The sequence below is a fragment of the Triturus cristatus genome, chromosome 3_1 (genome assembly GCF_964204655.1).
Source record: "Triturus cristatus chromosome 3_1, aTriCri1.1, whole genome shotgun sequence".
NCBI lineage: Eukaryota > Metazoa > Chordata > Amphibia > Caudata > Salamandridae > Triturus > Triturus cristatus.
The window spans coordinates 61,529,806-61,552,610 of NC_140583.1; the positions used below are offsets into that span (position 1 = coordinate 61,529,806).

Here is a 22,805-nt window from a genome sequence, read left to right on the forward strand (position 1 = left end):
GCTGAGCGACAAAAGCGGGGTGTAGGTGGTGCCACAAAAGGTGCACCCCATTTTAAGGATGTGCGTCCCTGACTGCCTGGCTTGTGAAGGAAGTCGCCAAAATGTGCTGCCTGGTCGGCGTGTGCACATGTGGCTGTGGTGTGGGAGATGCGCCGGTTCTCCGCCCTCGTCCAGACAAAGTCTGCATGCAACAGGAGCGTGACCAAAGAGGCTGTCCCAGGCGTGAAATCACCCCCACCCCCTGCGGAAGCGCCCCCACCCTCTCAGACAGAACGTTCACTCAGCCCTTTTAATTGCATTAATGTCATGTGTCTGTAATTTTTATCATAAAAGTTGTGCTTCTTGTATTAAACCGAAGCCCCTAGCTCCCTCCGTCCCCCTCGGGCTGTCATCATCTCCTTATTAATTGGGAAGGGGTGAGGTCTGGCTGTGGGGGGCGCACAAACAAGGCCGGCCGCAGAGGCAGCCAGTTGCATCTCTTGGTGGGAGGGAGGGAGGGACGCTGCCTCCGTGGCTCAGATCCGTGAGGCGCTGCGAGGGCTGAGCTCAGAGCGCACTTGGAACAGGAGGCTGCAGTCTGCGCAACGGTGCCACGGCTGTGGGCGAGGCAGGCAGTGCCGGGACCCTCCAGAGGAGCCACCGCAGGATACAACTGCGGATACAACTGGACACACTGCCCTACACGCAGCCACTGCTGGGCAGAACCCGCTAGGAAGAGCCACCAGCCGCAGGGCACTGCCAACTTACAAAGCGGCCACTGAAGGGCAGCGCCCCTTGAGAAGACACACCGGGCACTGCTTACCTACAGAGCGGCCACTGCAGGGAAGCGCCCCTAGAGAAGAGCCACCAGGCACTGTCAACCTACAGAAGGTCACTGCAGGGCAGCGCCCCTTGGGAAGACCCACTGGGCACTGCCAACCTACAGAGCAGACACAGCAGGGCAGAGCACCTTGGGAAGAGCCGCCACCCACCGGGCACTTTACCCTACAAACACCCCCATCCAGAGCAGCTAGTGACGGGCAGCGTGGGCACCAACCCTCGACCCACGCGCAGCCTTCACTGGACTCTTCCCACTACTTGCCCTCACCCGCACTGGACACCACTGCCCCCCAGAGCGGTCTGTGAAGGACAGGGAGGACACCTTCACTGGAATATTCCCACTACTGCCCCTTCCACCCAACACCGCCCCCAGAGTGACCCATCTGAGCTCTGCCCCTCCCGCCCCCCAGAGATGAACGCGGATACGTGCGTGTCCTACTGCGACAGCAGAGGGGCCATGGAGCCCTACTACAGCGCCGCTGCCCAGCAGGGCCGGGAGCAGCCTGCCCCTCCGTACACGGCCTTCCAGGCGCCCGGTGACAAGTTCAGCCCGGCATTCCTGTCCAACAAGGGGACGGGCTTTGGGGACAAGCCCAGGGGCGCCTACTCCCAGGAGTGTCAGAGCATGGAGGGCAGCCCCGGAGAGGACCGGACCTCGTTCAGCAAGTACCACCAGCCGCAGCATCACCAGCTCTACCTGCAGAGGGGGCCCTGCAAGACCCCCCCGGAGAACCCCGGCAAACTGCACGAGAACAGCCACGGCCTGGAACCCTGCTACGGTAAGAGCCGCTGGGACGGGGCAAGGGTCTGTCTGGGTCGGGGGCAGGGGCTCGGAGCCCCCCACCCTCTCCATCCCGTGCAGGGGAACACCGCAGCGCCAGACAGAAGACTACAGAAGGGCATGAAACACGTGCAAAGGCGAGATTTAGGGAAAACACTAGGCGCTGTATTTACATATAGCGCCATTCTCAATATTTAGAAGATGACCTGTTTATTTAGAAGACACATGGGATGATTTTGTATGTATCAATAAATATTTCATATAACCGTGCCGGCCCAGGCTCCGGAGTACCCCCCAGGAACATGGCCAGATGCACGGAACGAGTTCCGCGGATGGATAAAAGTGTCTACGTAAAGCATGTCCTTAAAACGTGGGTTTAAATGTCGCGTTGGAGTGCGTAAATGACGAATAAAGAGAGAACACATCGGGAATAAAAGGTAGACAGTAACATTAAAAGGTCACCCTAGAATATTTACATATTATTTCCAAGGTATAACACACCGGGCACAGAGTGAACGTACGAGTAAAAGGATAAGTGATAAAGAGATTGGATGAATGGATGGATGGCAGGGTGGGTGGATGGATGGATCTCAGGGTGGGTGGATGGATGGCAGGGTGGGTGGATGGATCTCAGGGTGGATAGATGGATGGCAGGGTGGATAGATGGATGGCAGGGTGGGTGGATGGATGGATCTCAGGGTGGATGGATGGATGGCAGGGTGGGTGGATGGATGGATCTCAGGGTGGATGGATGGATGGCAGGGAGGGTGGATGGATGGATAGCAGGGTGGTTGGATGGATGGCAGGGTGGGTGGATGAATGGATCTCAGGGTGGATGGATGGCAGGGTGGGTGGATGGATGGATCTCAGGGTGGATGGATGGGTGGCAGGGTGGGTGGATGGATGGATCTCAGGGTGGATGGAAGGATGGCAGGGTGGTTGGATGGATGGATGGATCTCAGGGTGGATGGATGGGTGGCAGGGTGGGTGGATGGAGGGGTCTCAGAATGAATGGATGAATGGGTGGGTGCATGGACACTTTAGATGTCTACCTATGAGATATTCTATAAATGCCGGTTAAAGTTACTGTGTCAAAGTCCTGAGAGGTCACGACCCGGCACCGCCGGTAAATCACGCATTGTTAAAGGCCACGAATTCCAGCCCAAGAAAACCACATTCTGGGGCACGTCAGAGTATTGGGATAGCGCGTGCCCGCCGTCTGTAGGGTCCCGAAGCGCTTTCCCTGTCTACGCGCCTTATCGGAAATCGGTCTCACTGGATGGATACCTCCGGCCCGTGGGATTGTCCTAAAGTGTCCCGCGGCCCCCAGACGGGTCAGGGGGATCAGGAACCATGCTCAAAACGAACATTTCTCGCACCCACGCAAGACGCAGATCTATAAGAGACTGGATTAATTACACCAGCACGGGGCGTTGCGGGACAGACGTATGCGCCCTCACATATACCGAGAAATGTGGACGTGGTGAATAAATAAGGGTCACGCGCAATAAAAGAGCATTTTAGAAAAATAATAAAAGAGCTTCCGCCGCCGCGCGGCCCAGAGAGAGCCCCTTAATCGTTGTTTACCGGGGTCAGGCGCGCGGACGCGCTAATCACCCTCCATCATTCTGGCTGCCCATAAAAAGTTCCCGCTCCTCGCAGTAAACTCCCCCCTTTCGAGGCTAGACAGGTCTGGGGCCTTCGCGCGACCCCCGGGTCACGCTACAGTTATTTCATGAGGTCTCTGGGGCCCACTCCAGGTGACCCTTAAACTCACGTGTGCCAGATTCCTAGAAGGAAGGGGCGCCCCTGGACAGGGGCAAAGAGCGCCCACATCTATCTAAATGTATTTAACGCCAAGTTCACTCACTTCACTCGAAATGGCTTGTCGCACAAACGCACAAAATACAGACCTACGAGTACCAGAAACGCAAACAAACAAAATCCAGTGCAAAGTAGCTTCTACATAGCGTTTCGAACAGTGGCGCCGCGGGTTCGGAGCGCTACTAATTTTACTAAAATATTTTTTTTTTAAAACAGTTGTATGGCGAGGGTCATCAAAGTAAATTGTATACGCTGCTTCTTGCAAGGAATGTATCCTCGTTTTTATAACGGATCCGATCGTCCCCTCCATCCAGTAGGAACGCAGTTGCTTCATTTGAAGTTCTCACCATTTTTATATAGTGCCCTCTGCTACTGTTTGGGCGCTTTGTAGCGCTGTAAATCACCATCACTCGACGCAGAGGTTCTCCTACGCGGATGTTTTTATTTTGTACAATCCGATTTTGAAAATACTGAGACGGGTCGAGAGTTTTTTTTCATTCACGTTTCTTCCCATTAAAACTAATCCCAGCTTTGATTAATAATCTGCACCATTAGGCATCAAATAAACACGTCGTGAATCCCCGTAACTGCAATCGCCTTTTATACTACAATAATACGTGCTTCTTACGTTATTGTTCTTACTAGCCTGTTCATCCTCATTACACACGTTAATACAGGATCCGTTCATTATCACCAGCTCACGTGACCAGTGGTTCTGTTGTATGTATTTTATCTATATTGTTACATTTTTAGCAGCACCGGACACTGTCAGGGTATCGTTAATAAGTGGACGGGATGGCTTAAGTGATGCTCTATAGAGCGCTGAACACAAAGTAAATACCCTCTCGGCGCTGTGGCACGTGCCGGCGCAAGGAGTGATTCCAACCGACCCTTCGGAATATTCTCTGACGCGAAGTTTCTAATATGAATCTATAGATTTACAGTTTCTGTCTGACTAGAAAACGAGCCGCGTCCTCTCCTGGTTTCTTCTTAATTTCGAGTTTTTCGGACCTGCGCTGAAATCTTAGCTTTTTTCGCTTTTTCTTAATGGCAAACTCAAATTCCCTTTTCAACAGCTCCGTGGGGTCTCTTAAAACAGACACCGAGCGCCCAACAAAGGATAACAAGCTTCTGGGAGCTATCTAATAAAAGAGGAGCCGCTCGATGGGCACCCGGACTTGGGCACTCCTGGCTTGGGCAAGTTCAGAAGGAGTCTGGTGGGGGCGCGGTGGGGGCCTGGTGGGGGGCCTGGTGGGGGGCCCGGTGAGGGGGCCCGGTGAGGGCCTGGTGGGGGCACCTCACTAAATGAGGTCAGTCGAGGCAGACTGAGAGGCGGGACGACGGAAGAGAGGATCACGGAGGGAGAGAGACGTGTAAATAAACACTTACAACTCCAAGGCCGGTTCAGAGACAGAGAAACCATAGTGCTCCCGCGCCCTTTCTCACTGTCTCTTACGAGGATGTGCGTGTGTGTCTATATATTTATACACACACACACACAGCAAACACATACATATTTGAATATATATCTTTGTGTCGCTCACGATCTATCTGTCTTTCTATCTATCTATCTATCTGTCTATCTATCAATCTATCAATCTATCAATCTATCAATCTATCTACGCGTCCACACACACACACACACACACATATATATATATATATATATATATACACACACACACACACACACAGATAGATAGACCCAAGAGATGGAGTTTGAGACACACACACATAGATATATATTCCATCATGTATGGACATACACACACATACACATACACATACACACATTACAGAGAGAAACACAGGGTCGAACTGGGACAGAAAATAGACCATGGAACCAAAATAAAAGTGCCGCCTATTGGTGATGTAGAAAATGACAAAAAAAAGTGTCAAGGTTTGCACATTGGGGCAGTTTTGAGCTTGTGAAGGGGCGCTGCGCAATTTTCCCCAGGCATGAAGCACCGCTGAGCGCAGCTTCGGCCAGAAATGTCTGTTTGAATATCAGGAAATCGACAGTAAAAACCAACGCATTCGACCATAACACAGGCCCACAACAGCCCAAAACAAGTCCAGCAAACTGCACATTCTAATGTTACACAGTTACCCGTTCTGTGTTCTTTATATATCAATTGCAAATGGTGGGAAGCAAAGTAACTCATTTTAACTTTATGGAATACACAGAAACAAAGAAGGCCCCTGGGACCTGTACTAGTGGACTGATTAAATGCTTGTTGGGGCGCTGTAAACACTCCTGCAACACGGATAGGCACACACATGGTACATAAAACAAATCGACGGTGTGGGGCAGTGAGCAGAGCAACTAACTACATGATGTAATAGAAAAATCCCAAACCGTGATTTTAATAGGACAGTTATATACAAATACAGCGCGCTAACTAAATGACTCTAATAGGACAGTGAGGTACTAATAGGACATGCTACCCACAACAGTTACAGGACAGTCTGCTACAAATAGCACATAATACTAAGAGGGCGGACAAGTACAAATATGGCACTAATAGGATAGTTAGGTACAAATATGGCCGCTCACTGCACCCTACTGATAGAACAGATAAAAATAGGACGGGTTAACTGCATGATATTAATGGGACAGTTAGATACACACTACATGCTAGTGAAAGACCAGCTGGGTACAAAGGGGGCACCCTCACTTCAAGACACTGACAGGACAGATAAGATAGGACAGTTAGGTACAAAGAGGGCACCCTCACTTCAAGACACTGACAGGACAGATATGAATAGGACAGTTAGGTAGAAAGAGGGCAAACTCACTTCAAGACACTGACAGGGCAGATATGAATAGGACAGTTTAATGACAGCAGCAATAGGACAGTTAGGTACAAATAGGGAAGACTCCCTACATGATTCAGACAACACAGATCGATAACGGATTGGTAAATTGTGGACCGTCCTGGACTCCGCCGCAGTGTCGGTGTCTGCTTGGGGAACCGGGTGTGTCTGTGTATGTACAGAGGACAGGCATTCCGTTGGACAGACAGACACATGGACAGATATGTGTTATGGTTCTATGTCTTTTTCCTACTCCTGTCCTAGGAGAGCTTTCATGAAACCGAAACGTAATAAATGAGTTAGTTCATAAGCAGCTCCATTTTCTAAGCACCTCTGGTCTCACGGAGCGATGCCCACAGATGCGACCTTCACATCTGGAAGCAGGACTGTGCCTGTACCAGGGGCCCCTACACAAGCACACACTTCGCTGTTTCATTGCGCTATATTAATGCGCGGGCGCACAGGCTGCTCCAGGCTCGGGCCCTTCAACTTGGCCCTTCTGACTGTGAAGATGTCTCCAGACTAATTCAAGCTCCAGAGTAGAGCACGGCTGTCCATCGTGCATTTCCAGCCGTGTGCAACGTCAAGCAACATCACCCATGTTTGCTTGCCGAATAAATCAAATGCATGATTAAAAAAAACGCATGAGTCTCTAAGGACAAAATGTATTTTTGTGTAAAATATCTCCCTCTGAAATGCAAACCCCTCATCCCCACCCCAACCAATGTTTTTACCCCAAACCCACTTTGACGAGGCTTTGATCCGGCTGTTTCTTTTATAATCTTCACAAATTTAAAAGAGTTTACAATTGAATGCAAAGTTTTACAAAAGTTCTTCACCAGGAAACTCCTTCCCAATCCTTGCCAGTACTTTGCGGGGTTTCCTAAACAGCAGTGGATTTCTACTCAGCACAGGTAGCCAGATTCTTGTTGTGCGTAAGATGACGGCTCCTCTGCCCAGTTATGTCTCCCCTCTCGAGGTACGGCCACGAGGCCATATGTCACAATATCAATTCATTAAGCATAATTTGTCATAAACATTGTGCAGTAAACACCATTTGCAATAATGTTGCTCTATCGGTTGTAGATTTGTATTTAAACTCTAAGGGGCGATTTTTTTTGTAAATTAAATGTAGGACACAATATTTTTGTCAGAGGATACCTAGAGTACAATTATCTAGTACAATACCGGCTCCGAGGTACACAATTCTTAATTTGTCAAAGCTAAAAAAAATAGTGCAGGGGCCCAGGTTTTATCTTAGGAGCCCACCGTGATAGTGGTGAATACCGGGGTTGCCAAATACTAAGGCTGCCTAGCCTGGTCTCTGACACCCTACACTTTCTGCCTCTTTATCTCTTTCTTCCTCCACCCAACACTTTCTGTCTCTTTATCTCATGAACACCAAGGCTGCCCAGCTTTGATTCCACCTCATGCCTCTTTCTTCCACCAGCCTACGGTTTATCTCATGAACACCAAGGCTGCCCAGCTTTGATTCCACCTCATGCCTCTTTCTTCCACCAGCCTACGGTTTATCTCATGAACACCAAGGCTGCCCAGCTTTGATTCCACCTCATGCCTCTTTCTTCCACCAGCCTACGGTTTATCTCATGAACACCAAGGCTGCCCAGCTTTGATTCCACCTCATGCCTCTTTCTTCCACCAGCCTACGGTTTATCTCATGAACACCAAGGCTGCCCAGCTTTGATTCCACCTCATGTCTCTTTCTTCCACCAGCCTACGGTTTATCTCATGAACACCAAGGCTGCCCAGCTTTGATTCCACCTCATGCCTCTTTCTTCCACCAGCCTACGGTTTATCTCATGAACACCAAGGCTGCCCAGCTTTGATTCCACCTCATGCCTCTTTCTTCCACCAGCCTACGGTTTATCTCATGAACACCAAGGCTGCCCAGCTTTGATTCCACCTCATGTCTCTTTCTTCCACCAGCCTACGGTTTATCTCATGAACACCAAGGCTGCCCAGCTTTGATTCCACCTCATGCCTCTTTCTTCCACCAGCCTACGGTTTATCTCATGAACACCAAGGCTGCCCAGCTTTGATTCCACCTCATGCCTCTTTCTTCCACCAGCCTACGGTTTATCTCATGAACACCAAGGCTGCCCAGCTTTGATTCCACCTCATGCCTCTTTCTTCCACCAGCCTACGGTTTATCTCATGAACACCAAGGCTGCCCAGCTTTGATTCCACCTCATGTCTCTTTCTTCCACCAGCCTACGGTTTATCTCATGAACACCAAGGCTGCCCAGCTTTGATTCCACCTCATGCCTCTTTCTTCCACCAGCCTACGGTTTATCTCATGAACACCAAGGCTGCCCAGCTTTGATTCCACCTCATGCCTCTTTCTTCCACCAGCCTACGGTTTATCTCATGAACACCAAGGCTGCCCAGCTTTGATTCCACCTCATGCCTCTTTCTTCCACCAGCCTACGGTTTATCTCATGAACACCAAGGCTGCCCAGTTTTGATTCCACCTCATGCCTTCTTCTTCCGCCACCGCCACTTTCTTTCTCTTTATCACGTGAACACCAAGGCTGCTTCGTCTTGGCTCTGCCACCCTACACTTTCTTTCTCTTTATCACGTGAACACCAAGGCTGCCCAGTTTTGATTCCACCTCATGCCTTCTTCTTCCGGCACTGCCACTTTCTTTCGCTTTATCACATGAACACCAAGGCTGCTTAGTTTTGACTCTGCCACCCTACACTTTCTGCCTCTTTATCTCATGAACACCAAGGCTGCCCAGTTCTGATTCCACCTCATGCCTTCTTCTTCCGGCACTGCCACTTTCTTTCTCTTTATCACGTGAACACCAAGGCTGCCCAGTTTTGATTCCACCTCATGCCTCTTTCTTTCAACACCCTACTCTACCTGCCTCTTCTTCATCTCGTTAACCCCAGGACTACCCAGTTTTGCTAGCACCTCCTTCCTCTCGCCTCCATCACTCTGCGCTTCTGGTCTCTTTATCGCACTCTCGCAGGTTCTCTTTCATGCCTGCTGCCCCCCCCATCCCTGTCTCTCTTGGTTCACTCTCAGCTTCTTTCTTTACTTTCTGCCTTCCTCTCTCTCGCTCTGAGTAACGCCTGGTGACAAATAATCTCCGGTTCCCTAAAATGGTTGGAGCCACCGGCTCCAACAGGGCACGGCTGTATTCTCAATCTTTGGGGGAGTATACTGTTGGGTGTTGGATTCTGGTCCAAGCTCCCATGTGCTTCCAAGCAGAGGAAATTGTTATTTGCTGATGAAACAATTCAATTCAAAATGTCCTCCTCCCCATGAACTGCCCCAGGTCATGTGCCCAAGTGACCCCTGGTTCCTACACCCATCAAAGCACCTCACTCTTTCAACCAATGTCAGCGCTTTATCAAAATATACTTTCCTGAGAAATGGCCCACCCACCTCCCTCCAGAGCACGACGCCTACTCTTCCATTGAACCTTGAAAACACCCTGGCAGCCTTGAATCTGCCTTTTCAGACCCAAACGATCTTGTTTTTCTGATCCCACATGACAGAAAGTTCAAACCAGGCTCGATCCTGAAGTCTGACTGTGGCTCAGGGCGAGGGCCGGTTGGATCCACAAGCCCAGATCGCGGCGAGCTTTCATGCGTCTGCCTCCCTCACTGTACCCTCGTGCACAAAGAAGTAAAAACAGAGCATTGACATCTGAGGCAAAAAGGAGACACAAAGGGATCCCCATTTAATGGCTGATTTGTACAAAGTGAAACCAGAAACCCTGGATAAATGATGACTTCTTGACCTAAATTGTATGATCTTAGGCAAATATTTTATTTCACCGATTCTCCTTTTTCACCCATGGAAGCACTTTCAAATACGTGAGTTCATGTAAGCTCGTCTTAGTGCTGTGCTGCAATGTGACCTGTTAATGTCAAAACTTCCACATATGAAAGAAATACACATTTTTGAATTTGAAGAGACTCTGTCCTATTTTACGCGATGTCTATTGTATGATTTACAGGACATTTTGCTGCTCAGGCTCTGAGAGACATCGACCCGTCTCTTGCTGGGTCTCCCTCTTAATTTGTTGTCGCGCCCACCTCTCACTCCGCGTCTAACGCATGTTGATGCCTGAAGACTCCATGTTCTTCCTTAAAATGTGCTTTTTAAAGTTATCTGTTTGCGGGCCTGACGCTGTGCCTGTGGTTCTGGTGTAAGTTCCTGTATCACTGCTTATACCGATGAACACTGCCGTCCTTCCATACACCCCCTCCCCTTTGTTTATTATATTGAGGGCCACTGCTATTATCAATTCCGCGGCTGTGTCTTCGTTCGCATGATTATGAATTTGCAGTATTTGCCGCATTATCTATCGTCTGCTGCGTAATCTGCAGATTGTACCAAAAAGTTCATTTTGTGTCGAGCCCAAATGGATCAAGAGTTACAAAAAACTTTTCACCATGTGTTCATGCGCTGTGGAAGGCCAGTTGTAAAGATTGAGGGGTATATTTACCTGGGAATGAGGGAGCATGGCGTTAAACACAAAATGCTAACGTCACGCTCTGTCATTCTGAAATCGCAGGGATTACCTGTATTTACAAAGATATGGCACATTCCTGCATTTTCCCTAGCGCTGGCACTAAATGAAGCTGCCTAGCGCCAACACAGACACCATTTAATCACAGTGCATGGGTGCCTGCGTTGAGGTAAGCATTGTTTATATGCAGGAAGACCCCCCTCCCTGCACATAAACAATCATTGATGGGGTTTTGTAACTCCCTTGTGTGCTGCATTGTGCTGCACAGATAGAAGCTACAGATCAACATTTTTTAAATCATTGTTTACGCGCAGGAAGGGTCACCATCCTGAACATTAACATTCATTTGTGGCGTTTTGCTGTTTCCATGTGTGCTGCACAATCGAAAACAAGGAGAAATACCGCATTTTCCTTGTTGCGCCCTGTTAAGAGTAGACCAGGTTTTCCCTGGTCCTAATTTTGGCACTGCCCCATATTTATGCCACCCTCGTAAATATGGGGAAGCGTCAAAATCAATGGGTATTGCGGCAGAACGCCCCCCGCAGCACCCATTGACCTCCCCTTTCACGCTAAGTGTAGCGTGAAATGGTGCCTTATTTACAAGTAGTACTGCCTCGTAGATAAGGCGAGCCCCTTTTGCCACAGTAACGTTGCTAAAAGTGACGTTCCTGTGGCAATAGGGGCTTGTAAATATGCCCCTCAGGGGTCATCTTTCAGTTGCCTACTTCTATATTTGGTTGTTAATATGGTACTTACGAGGTGAAGGCCCTGCAGTATGACCATATGTAAAAGGTATGCAATAGACAAGCAATACTATAAAAAAAATTGCCACATTATCCCGCATAATTTGCCCTTTCTGACAGCAGAGTATAGTCCATCCTTCCGCATAATTTCGTGCTCCTCTGCCGAATAATACCAGTGGCCGTGATTTTAACTCCACTTCTAATATGCTGACTGTAAGTTCAGGAGAAGGTGCTCAAATGGGGATTGTCTCCACTAGCTGTTTCCTCAATGTTCCCCAACCCTTCGAGGTGCTGGCACACAAGCCACACCGTATCAAACAATGACGCGGAAGCTCGCGCAGTGCCCTCCTGTGCAGGAGGTTTGACTGGTGTCCTGAAGTGGGGCCCTGTCCTCTACAAACGGCCGTGAAGGGTCCACGGGTGGGCACACTCTGAGCCCATTAGTTTCTTTGGGTAGTTGCCTCTTAGCCCTGACTTAGACGTGACTTACTCCCTCGTTCCAGGAGTAAGATGTGCTTACTCGGGGTTCTTCTGCTGCATTTTTACAGTTTATTTGTGGCGTGGTTGTGCGCTCTAGGTGGGGGGAAAGAGGTGCCGCCACCTAAGGGAGCGCGAGGCCTGGCAAGCGCCTCGTGATGGTGCAAGGGGCAGCGCCCAGAGTCGGATCACTTTACTTCTTTGAGGCATGGACGCGATCTCCGTGCCCGCGCCGGGGGACGCTGCACCGAGAGCGGCCACGTCTGGTGTCCGGGTCCGCTAGTCCGGTCAGCCCTGAGGAGCCTCGCCGGGGAGGAACAGGGCCTGGGTCCGTCCACCTTTCTCTTGTGGATAAAGTCAGACGCCAGTATTTTCACCGCCAAGAAGCCTGAAGTCGACTGAAAAGAACTCGTATAGTTTCGGTGTTTAAAAACCCAGTCGTGCAACGGTGCCGTCGAGCCAGGAGAGTCTGTGAAAATGTGTGCACTTGAGCGCTGCGAAGTGACACCCCCCTTCTCAGCGCTTGTGAGGAGGCAATCCTGCAGAAGCGGAGCCCTGCCCCCATCCGCGAGGGTCTCCACTTCTCTCTCGGGCCAGTGCACTTCAGGATAATTGTATGTGGACACGTAGATTCAGAGATGCATAGTGAAGTAGACGCATACCTAACACATATGTAGATGCACGATTCGTCGATAAACGCAAGCACATATGCATAATTCAACAGCTCATAGGTACACGGTATCATGTAAACCCTTATAGGGCGGTACACACATGGATACATATATCAATAGTCTTATGCTAAACCCTACAGATATAAAAATATAAATAGATTGCTTGACACCAAAATAAATAAATACATTTGGAGATGGTTACATGTATGTTTAACGATTAGTTCATGGGCGCTGTGTGTATACGTAGATAAAACATAGGGCCTGACATAGACTTTGGTGAACGGACACTCTATGTGAAACATGACAGAGATCCCAGCCTCCTTACTACAACTGCATTATATGCTATGGCGCTTGTAATAAGGCGGACAGGTTACTCCTCTCAAACGTGACAGAGATTCCATCCTGATTACTACAAGTGCGTTATATCCAGGGCCACTGGAATTATGCAGCAGGAGAAGACCACATTATGTGGCAGGGTTGAGTAAATTATGCGGCAAGAAAAGGCAAAATATGCAGCATAATGCTGCACATTTTGTAATAGCTTACCTCATTATTTCATCATTTTTAAACTTGGTTACCCTCTCTGGGCGATAGGAGCTCTTGTGCTTTCAAAAATCGACTATGGTAACGCTCTATACCTGGGTATTGACAAAGGCCAGACCGCCAAACGGCAGTCCTCGCAGACCGTGGCAGCACGAGCGCGGCTTGATATTCCTAAACACCATCCCACGTCAGCTAGTATTAGGCACCTTCACTGGCTCCCAGTTCTACAGCGCGTAGAATTCAAAGCTCTCTGTCTTGTGCATAAGGCACTGTACGGAGGGGGAGCCACGGATATTCTAAAACTATTTTCCTGGCACTCGCACGACAAAATCTTAGGTCAGCCAACACAGGGCTGGTACTGGTTGCTAAGATAAAAAAAAAGCCAGATGGGGAGGCAAGAGCCTCCCCCACGAGCAGCCAATCTGTGGAACACACTCCCGACTACTATCAGACTACAGTCTCATAGGTCTCTTTTCAGAAAATTGGTCGAGACCGGGCTTTTCCCGTAGCACTTAGATCGGCGAACCTGTGCAACGGTACCAACTCACCTTAGCGCCAAGACGCCTCGGCAATCGAGCGCTTTATAAGTATGTCAGTCAGTCAGTCAGTAGGCATTGGTTGCACCTCACCCAAATATATCAATAAGTAACATAAAGGTGACCAGTCCAGCTTTGGGAAGTACCTTCCCCTGGGCAGCAACATATGTTGTTGCATTTTTAGTAACTTTCGAGCCTTTTGAGCTAAACACAAATATTTTTGTTAAAATCTGCAGATTATGCGGCAGATAGTGAATACTATGGCAAGTGCAGCAAATCTTTAACTATTCGCAAATTGCCGCACAGTTGCATAATCCCAGAGCCCATGATTATATTCTTGAGACTTTTTCAAGGCTGATCATTAATGCAATAAAACAAAAACAATTAAAACCAATTTTATTAATTCTAAAAAAAGTACAAATCCTAAAAATGGTTACTGTGAATTGATCAAGGGTTTCCCTTCTCTTGGATCCTGTTTTTCCTTTATCACGCTGGTGATTTATGTCAAGGTGATGGTTTGTATATCTAATGTATCGTCGTTTTCTTGCTATGTTCACACTTTGGTTCACACATTGGTGGGTAATCAAGTGGTGAAAATGAATTACACCAAGTGGTGTTATAATAATGTTTTTTTAAACAGTTTTTAGCATTTGTATCTTTTTTGGAATTAATAACATTGGTATTCGTTGTTTTTTTTTCTTCTTTTATTGCATTAATGATCAGCCTTGAAAAAGTCCCAAGTGGGAACTAAACACGTGTCGGCTGAAACCATCCATGAAGCATTACTACCATCTCTGTAGTTACTGTTGAGAAATTGTAATCACAGTTACGACACTGTGTGTTTTACTATTATCTGAATCAAATAAAAACATAGATTTACTCAATATTTGAAGTGTTGATGGAAATCCTTTCGATATCTTTTCGATTATATTGCCTAAGGGAACTTTGCTTTGTACTTCCAACATAGAAATAATGCTTCTTATGGACCTAGGTTGAAACAACTACTATAGAATACTGAGTTTGGAGTGCTCTGCTATTTTTAGTTTTGTTCATGTAGGGACCGAGAAATTGCTTTCCTTGTCTAGACATACACACAGTGGCGGTCGGCACAGGTAAGAGCCGTAGGACGGGGCGGGGTGGGAGGAAGCTGACCGACGGTAGTACAGGTAAAATTAAATTAAAAAAAATATAAAACCACTAACCTTGAGTTAGCGAGGTGGCAAGCGTAAGGTAAGTGGTTTTATTTATTTTTGTATTTAATTTTACCTATCGCATCATCTGTCAACTTCCCGCCCGTCTCACCGCTCTTACCTGTGTCTGCCGCCACTGCATACATATCATGACAACAGGTGTGTTTTAGCGTTCAGAGCACCTCAGTAGTGTTCACTTATTCTACACTGTTCTCAAGATATGGATGTGCAACTATGGTACCATCTCAAGATAGGGATGTGCGACTACTGTACCATCTCAAGATAGGAATGTGCGACCACTGTATCATCTCAACATAGGGATGTGTGACTACTGTATCATCTCAACTTAGGGATGTGCGACTACTGTACCATCTCAAGATAGGGATGTGCGAATACTGTACCATCTCATGATAGAGATGTGCGACTACTGTACCATCTCAAGATAGGGATGTGCGACTACTGTACCATCTCATGATAGAGATGTGCGACTACTGTACCATCTCATGATAGGGATGTGCGACTACTGTACCATCTCAAGATAGGGATGTGCGACTACTTTACCATCTCAAGATAGGGATGTGCGACTACTGTACCATCTCAAGATAGGGATGTGCGACTACTGTACCATCTCAAGATAGGGATGTGCGACTACTGTACCACTGTTGCCTTGCTGAATTAGAAGAGCTCTTGTAATACGGGAGACGGGATCTCAAAGCCAATGATAGATATAGAGCAGACACAGGTGTAAGTTCAAAGGTCAGCTCTTTGACACACTGATAGATGAAAGGTGGGAGGAGTTGGGCACAGTTGCCTCCTTCCTCAAGGCATCACTACCTGAATTCAAATAATGACACAATGTGGAGTCTGGTGGTGCCTCCGAAGCCTTGTTACGCAGTCGATAACTTTGGTCCGCTGTTACGATCTACATCAACTTTCCTAAAAGGACTGTGATAGTCATTTAAGGGTGAAAAAGTCTTAGGGGCGCTTAACTTGCCTTCTCCCATTTATCGCTCTGAGGGAAATTTGATTTTAAAGCACACAAAACAACTGGCAAAATCAAGGTCTGCGGTGAAGGCCATTTTTCATCTTATTTGACGAGTTTGAAGGGTCTTGGTGTTGTTGGCGGTTGAATTCCAAACTGTATAATGCATGTAATTTATATGATAAACCAATCAAACACTTCATTTTCATACATATTCGGCCACGCTTCCCTCAAGAAGAGAGCTACTTCGTCCAATTTAACTAAATCAGAAACAGGACCAGCGCTCTACTTGTAAATTCAACAATTAACAGTCATGTAAGTCGTTTTAAGCTCTGTTTAAGGGGATTCAAACTTCATCTACTATTGGTTGAAAAGGGGTGCTCCAACCGAGACTGCAAATAGGACAAGTTCAGAAGCCACATCTTCCTTTTTAACATAGTATTCATTAGTTTATTTCTTTTATGGGCTTTTAGTCAAGTAGAAATATGCTTATTAATAGCAGAAAGGGACTGTTTTTTGTATTTATTTTATGTGTCCATCTAAAATAGATTATTATTTTGTCATTGTTTTTTTTTTTTTAATGATTTATCTATACTGTAAATCCTATTAGGCACTAAATGGCAAATGAAAGACATTGGATTAGAGAACCTTTTATATACACAGACCCTCATACTTACATTATCTTTCCATTACATATATAGAAATAGACAAAAAATACAGCGACTTTCCAGCCTGATTAATCCATATATTCAGCTGAATGATACAATAGGCGAGTAAAAGAGATAAAACCGACACGCAGCCGACAGCTGGCCTAGCGGCTAGAGCTGCGGGGCTGGAAACATGGGGGACCAAATTCAAGTCCCGGCCTCACTTACTGTGCCTATAAACGTGGGCCAGGTTTGCATTTAAAAAAACTGCAAGAAAAACACACAGAGTGCATCCCAGGCTTACTCCTTGGTTAATGGGGCTGTGGTAGGGACCCCCTCAGAAGGCGCCTGACTGCTGTGACTGTCTTACCTAAAGAAGAGCTGTAAAGTGCAAGCGGCGTCTTTTATGGATTTGAAATTCCATCTACAAAGAAAGTGCATCCTATAAAAAGAATGCAGAAATTTACATTTTAAAATAATTTCCCACTTACAAAAATGCCACAACTCAAAAAGAAAAATTGCATTTATACTCCCTAAGAAACTGTTTGTCTCCTAACTTCTAAAATTAGGAATAAAATTGTTCCTATTTTAAAACCTAATTTGGGGTCTTGGATAAATAGTCAGATAAATATATAGATAGATAGCATCGATAGATTCAGTGTAAGACTGATAATTGTGTATATCTAATATGTATATATAGATTACATCCACTACAGAACCCTTATTTCACAGCAGCCCGTGAAATATGGACATATTTCACAGATACCTGTTAAATAAGGGTTTCACATCACATTGATGACAAGCCACCAACCACTCTGCAGTGCCTTCACATTGTCAGGGCTACTCGGATTATGTGGCAGGGTAATCTAAATTAGCAGCAAGAAAGGCAAATTATGTGGCAGTAAGAGCCACACTTTCTGGAAGTATTGATCCATTTGAGCTAGAAACGTTTTTTTAGGTCTGCAGTTTTTTGTAAATGCGGCAGCAACCGGATCCCAGAATTCCCTACTTCTAAGCAACAATCTATTACTGGAAGGTAAAAAATCCTAAATATTGCAATGCAATCAACGCCCATTGCAGGGGTGCACTCGGAATCCATTTATAGTTTAACAATCTCATTTCACCCGATGATTCGAATCACAATACCAATAATCTATAGACGTTCAGATTTACAGTCCCATAGAGCTATTAATGGTCTGTCTCTTCGAACAAAACAAAAACATTTTCATTAAAAAAAAATGGTGGCATCAATCAATACATTAACAATATTATCAATTCATCATTTCACAATCTCATTAGCCTGTGGATGTGTGTGTTGTACTCTCACACAAAACTTCAACCACTGGGGAGACCTTTAGGCCGCAAGAATGTCAAGGGACCAGGTTTGGAAGCTCTAAATCACTACTATAATCCGAGCCAAGTGCTTAGAGGTGATTCAACTGGCAGTGTGCGCTATACACTAAAAACATATCTTTAAGAGCGGAGGCTAGAGCAGCAGAGTCAATCAGCCCATGAGTAAGAGAGCTGGCACCATGTTCAACCCTTTTCTAGGACAGATCGAATCCTCAAAACCCTGGGATGTCTTAAGTAAACTCTTCACCAGTCCATGATCCAGGCACTGTACTGTCAAAGGCATCCTTCTGATCGCCAATGGAACATTCCAGAAACAACAGGGACCAGATTAGAGATAATACAGCAGTATTCCTTAAAAAAAGAAACAGAGGGTTTATTTAGTTTTTACGTTGGAATTTGGCAAGTTAAGGGAATCGACTCTTGAGTTCCCTGGCTCTGTAATATGTTGACATTTATACCACTGACTTCGCTCACATAGTCAACTTGCTGTCTGGCAGAGACCCAGCCCTACCGGCCTTTCTGAGAGTTCAGCTGGGGTCTGTTGAGATTTAAGTCAAAAAGAAAGACCTCCATTGGATCTATATGTATCAACAATCACTCAAACACACAGGTCTCACATTAGCAGGATGAGAATGGGCATCAAAAATGCAATGAAAATACTTGTTGACAAATGTATTCAAATTAATCACATATGTCACAAAAAGTGTAAGATATTGCACAAATATATTAAAAGGACAAACAATTTTCCAAATTTTAAAACATAAAAAGTAAAACTCAATTAAAACTTCTTTTTATGATTCATAAGCAAATAATGTAACGAATTAACATCAATATTCATACAAAACAGTACATTTATAAATTGGGAAAAAGAAAAGAGAAAAGGACAAGTAATCCTAATCAAGATAGGAAATCGCCAAATCAAAGATTCATCGGTTGTTTCCACAATGATACTCGATCACAATATACATGTCACAGAACCATTGTCATCGCAGATTTTATACGATTTCCTTTTATTAGAGCATCGATGCGTTTCGGTAGGCCATAGTATATAGTCAACACCTTCCTCAGGATTAATTGCAGAATCCAATTTCTATATATTTAAAATCTGAAAGAAATACAACAAAATAGTATAAATGACTCCCCAAGTGATTTGTCTAAAACAGTATTTGATACACTTCGATGACCCAGACTCATCCCATACTTTAGCAAATATGAAACAGACACACACTCATACAGTAGTCTGTAAATACTAATGCTGTTCATCAGTTAGTAAGATTTAAAAAAAACTCTCACAATTCCACAAGGATAAGTTTATTTAGCTACTTATTCATGATGTTGTAAGCTAAGACAATCTAAGAGGCTGTCCTCTCTTAGTTAGCGGTTCAAGACATTTAATGTTTACTAAACGATGGTTTTTCTAGTTATTAAAACTCACAATTATGCAGAACCATTGAATCACGATTCCTCTTGTATGAACCTGGTCCGCTAATCAGCACATGAACATCACCAAATGTTGAGATTTAGCCATTTTCTACCATTAGCAGCCCCCCTGGCGAGCCTGCTGTGTGACTGACTCAGAACCAGCCCTAAAGACATTTGTGACGCCCAGCTAGCTAATTGCCAGAAACCCCTGTTCATATATTCACAAATAGGACCCTAATCGTCAGGCTGCTGACTTCGGGTTGAAATCCATGAGTGCCCCCTGTTGAGAGGGCGTTTCACTACAAAAAGAAATGCTTTTCACTGAGTGAAGTCAGAGTATGTGCTGAATGTGTGCCTCAAGGCGTGCAATTAAGGGGGGGCTGTTCCGGGCCCCGCGAAGGCACATTGAACCCATCTGGGTTATACTGCAATGTACAGCATAACATTCCTCTGAGGAGATACATTAATCGTGCAATAAGTGCAAAAACCCACCGAAGTTTCCAAGTTTCTTTTATCGCCTTAAAAATAAAATCCTTTTATTTCCCACTGCGCTCCAGTTCTGCTCTGGGCTCAGGCTATCTTTGCGCCTTATCACAAAGCCCTACAGCTAAAGGTCAGAGTTCAACCGCTTCCCTCCGGGTTTTCCTCCTACGTTTAGACTATTTTATTCACGACTCTTATGGGACTCAGAAAGAATTCCCTGACACGCCTTAAGATTTACGACAGTCCTGTGTTTCAAGGGCTGCTCGAATTCACTCCGCGTTGTAACACGGGTTTTCTTTTTCTGTGGATATTCCGTAGGATTAAATCATAAGCAATTGTGTATTTGCATAAATAACTTGTTTCTTTCGCTCCATGGACCATGCTTCCCTGTAGAGAAACCGCTTCCCGTTAAATATGGGCGGGTCCTCTTCTATTGTCACCCTGCAGAGAGGCTTACTCCTGCCTTTCCCACACGTAAATCTGCGTGCATTTCTAGCATGTGAGATGTATGTCTCCACCATGCCCTGCCTGGAAAGCTCCAAGCTCCATTTCTGACTCTGAATGTATGGTGGCGCATATGGGACACACAAGCGAGCTCTCCACTGTCACAAGTGTCAAGCCCACAAATCAGACGCGGAACTTGATAGACGTAGGTACCACTGCGGGCAGTGCTTACTTTGAAGCAGAAAAACAAATACGTGCCAGGGCCCTCGTCAGGCGGCCACCACACCTTACACCACGCATTGCCCCTGCCATCGCTGCCAATGACAGTACCTGCAGAGCTACTAACCACCACACTCCAACAAGTGTGACACTTCAGACAGCCCCAGGCCCCCAAAGCCATAACACTGGCTTGGGCGACTTCTATTAGTTGTTTTTGATGTATTTTGAATTAATAAACAACTGTTCTGCTCGTCTTTTAGTTGCACAAACAGCGCCACCACCTGCACCTGCCATAAGTGCGGTGGTGGCAATTAAGTGCCTGTGCCGAGCACCGGAAAGCACCGGCTCAAATTAAGCACTGGGCACAATTTGCAAAGCTATACTCACATAAGTGCCTGTGCAGAGACCAACCACTCAAGAGTGAAAATAAAAATCAGTGACTCACAAGACATGACTTTGCGCCCCGAAATGGATTTACCAAATCTACCAGACTGCCATGAGTATGAAACTTGTTTCACACAGTTGTTCCTGGATGTTTCAGGGAGTGGGTGTCTGCCTGGGTGTCTGCCTGGGTGTCTGCCTGACTGGCTGAACATCCTGAGTACGGATTTGGCAGGAACATTGGCACCCAGGGCACCGTCTCAGATTCAGTCCCGTTTATTAGAGGTGGTTCATGGGAAGGGGTTTCTTTTCTCCACTGGGAATAAATAAATTCCTGGATGAGGAGCCTACTAGACTATTTAAACTGTAAATTCACTTCTGCGCACAGATATTCACAAGTGCGCATGTCCTTGTGTGATGACAGCCAGGGCCACTGGAATAATGCGACTGTGCGACTGCTGAGTTTTTTGCATAATTATGGATTTGCCACATAATCCACCATCTGCCTTATAATCTGCAGGTTTTAACAAAAAAAATGTTTCTAATGCACAGTTCAAAAGTTACCAGAAACGTCAGTGACTCGGGTTGCAGCACAGTGGAAGGCCAAAGTTCAAAGGATGACTGGTTACCTTACTGCTTTGGTTAGTGCTATATTTGGGTATTAAACTGGTCCTAATGATGTGCAGCCAGTGCCCAGACAGTTTAGCAATTGTAAAAATTACAAATAGTGAAGTAATAATATCACTAAATGTGCCGCAATATGCCACAATATGCCGCATAACTTGCCTTTTCTTTCCGCATAATTTACACAACCACGCTGCATAATTTAACCTTTCCATGCTGCATAATTCCAGTGACCCTGAGCACAGCTTCCCAGGAGCATTCCTGAAATTCTTTCAAATGTGTGCAACTTCCCGGCATATTACACAAGTATAAATGTCTGACTTTCCAGCCTACGGGTTTTGCAAATTGGGCCCACAATGCACAGCACAGTTTGTGAACAGACCCCACATATGTAAGTGTGTTGGCAATGTGCCCACAGAGGTGCCAGATGTCTTTCATTTCTGCCCCTGATGGGGGCGCTCTCGTGTTCTAGGGCAGCTCACCACCTGATGGGAGTCTGTGGGTGCAAGGCCGAAGGCTGGACCATGTGAAGTGGTCACTCTAAGCACAAGATGACCCTCAGACTGTATTAGTACTGGCGCTAGGATGGACCCTGACTTCTCTTCTTGGTATCTGCAGCTTGCCTCATCCCCACAGGAACTGGTCCAGCTTTCCCATCAACATTATTCTTGGTTCTGTTGTACATTGCTGGCTGCCTGGCGGGCACGCTGCCACTTCCAGATGGGCCAGCTTGAACGTGGCAGTCAACGGGACAGTTTTTTGGTCCCGTTCAAGGGACCACAAACAAAAACAGCCACATATTGACCAGTTCAAGCTGCCCATCTGGAAGCGCCAGACTGCTGGAAAGGCCTGTCCACACTGCCATTGTACACACAGACTTGTGATGATCGACAACAGCCTGACCAACAGAACATGATGGAAACAAACCCCCAAAACTGTGAGTGCTGCACTTATGTTTGCCAAAAAAACATTCATATTAACTATTAAAAAATATATCTAATATTAGGCTGATTCCTCGCCGCAAATGTGTTTATTTGTTAGTGAGTGTTAGGAATGGGGTTTCTGGTTGTCAGAGTATGCACCCTGTACAAGCAGGAACCACCACTCTAGTCAGGGTAAGGTAAATACACACTAAACTGTAACCTGTGCTCACCCTCTGGTAGCGTGGCACAGAGCAGTCAGCCTTATCTATAAGGGCAATGTGAAAAGTATTTGTGCAACACACACACCACACAATGAAAACACCTCAGAAATACTCTACACAGGGTTAGAAGAATGGGTTATATTTTTTGTAACTAAAACAAGACCAAAATGACAGAAATCCATGAGTCAAACCGGAGT

The 22,805-nt window shown here is 46.2% G+C and overlaps 1 protein-coding gene across 1 annotated transcript in view; it reads left to right on the forward strand.

The window, feature by feature from the left end:
- Positions 1–575: 575 nt before the first annotated feature.
- The window catches only part of ALX4 (ALX homeobox 4), a 193,234-nt gene continuing 171,004 nt past the window's right edge, over positions 576–22,805 (forward strand). Inside the window, 1 exon segment of the mRNA XM_085643453.1 lies at positions 576–1,598. Within this exon segment, the coding sequence (XP_085499579.1) occupies positions 1,232–1,598 (367 nt within the window). The 5' untranslated portion in view covers positions 576–1,231.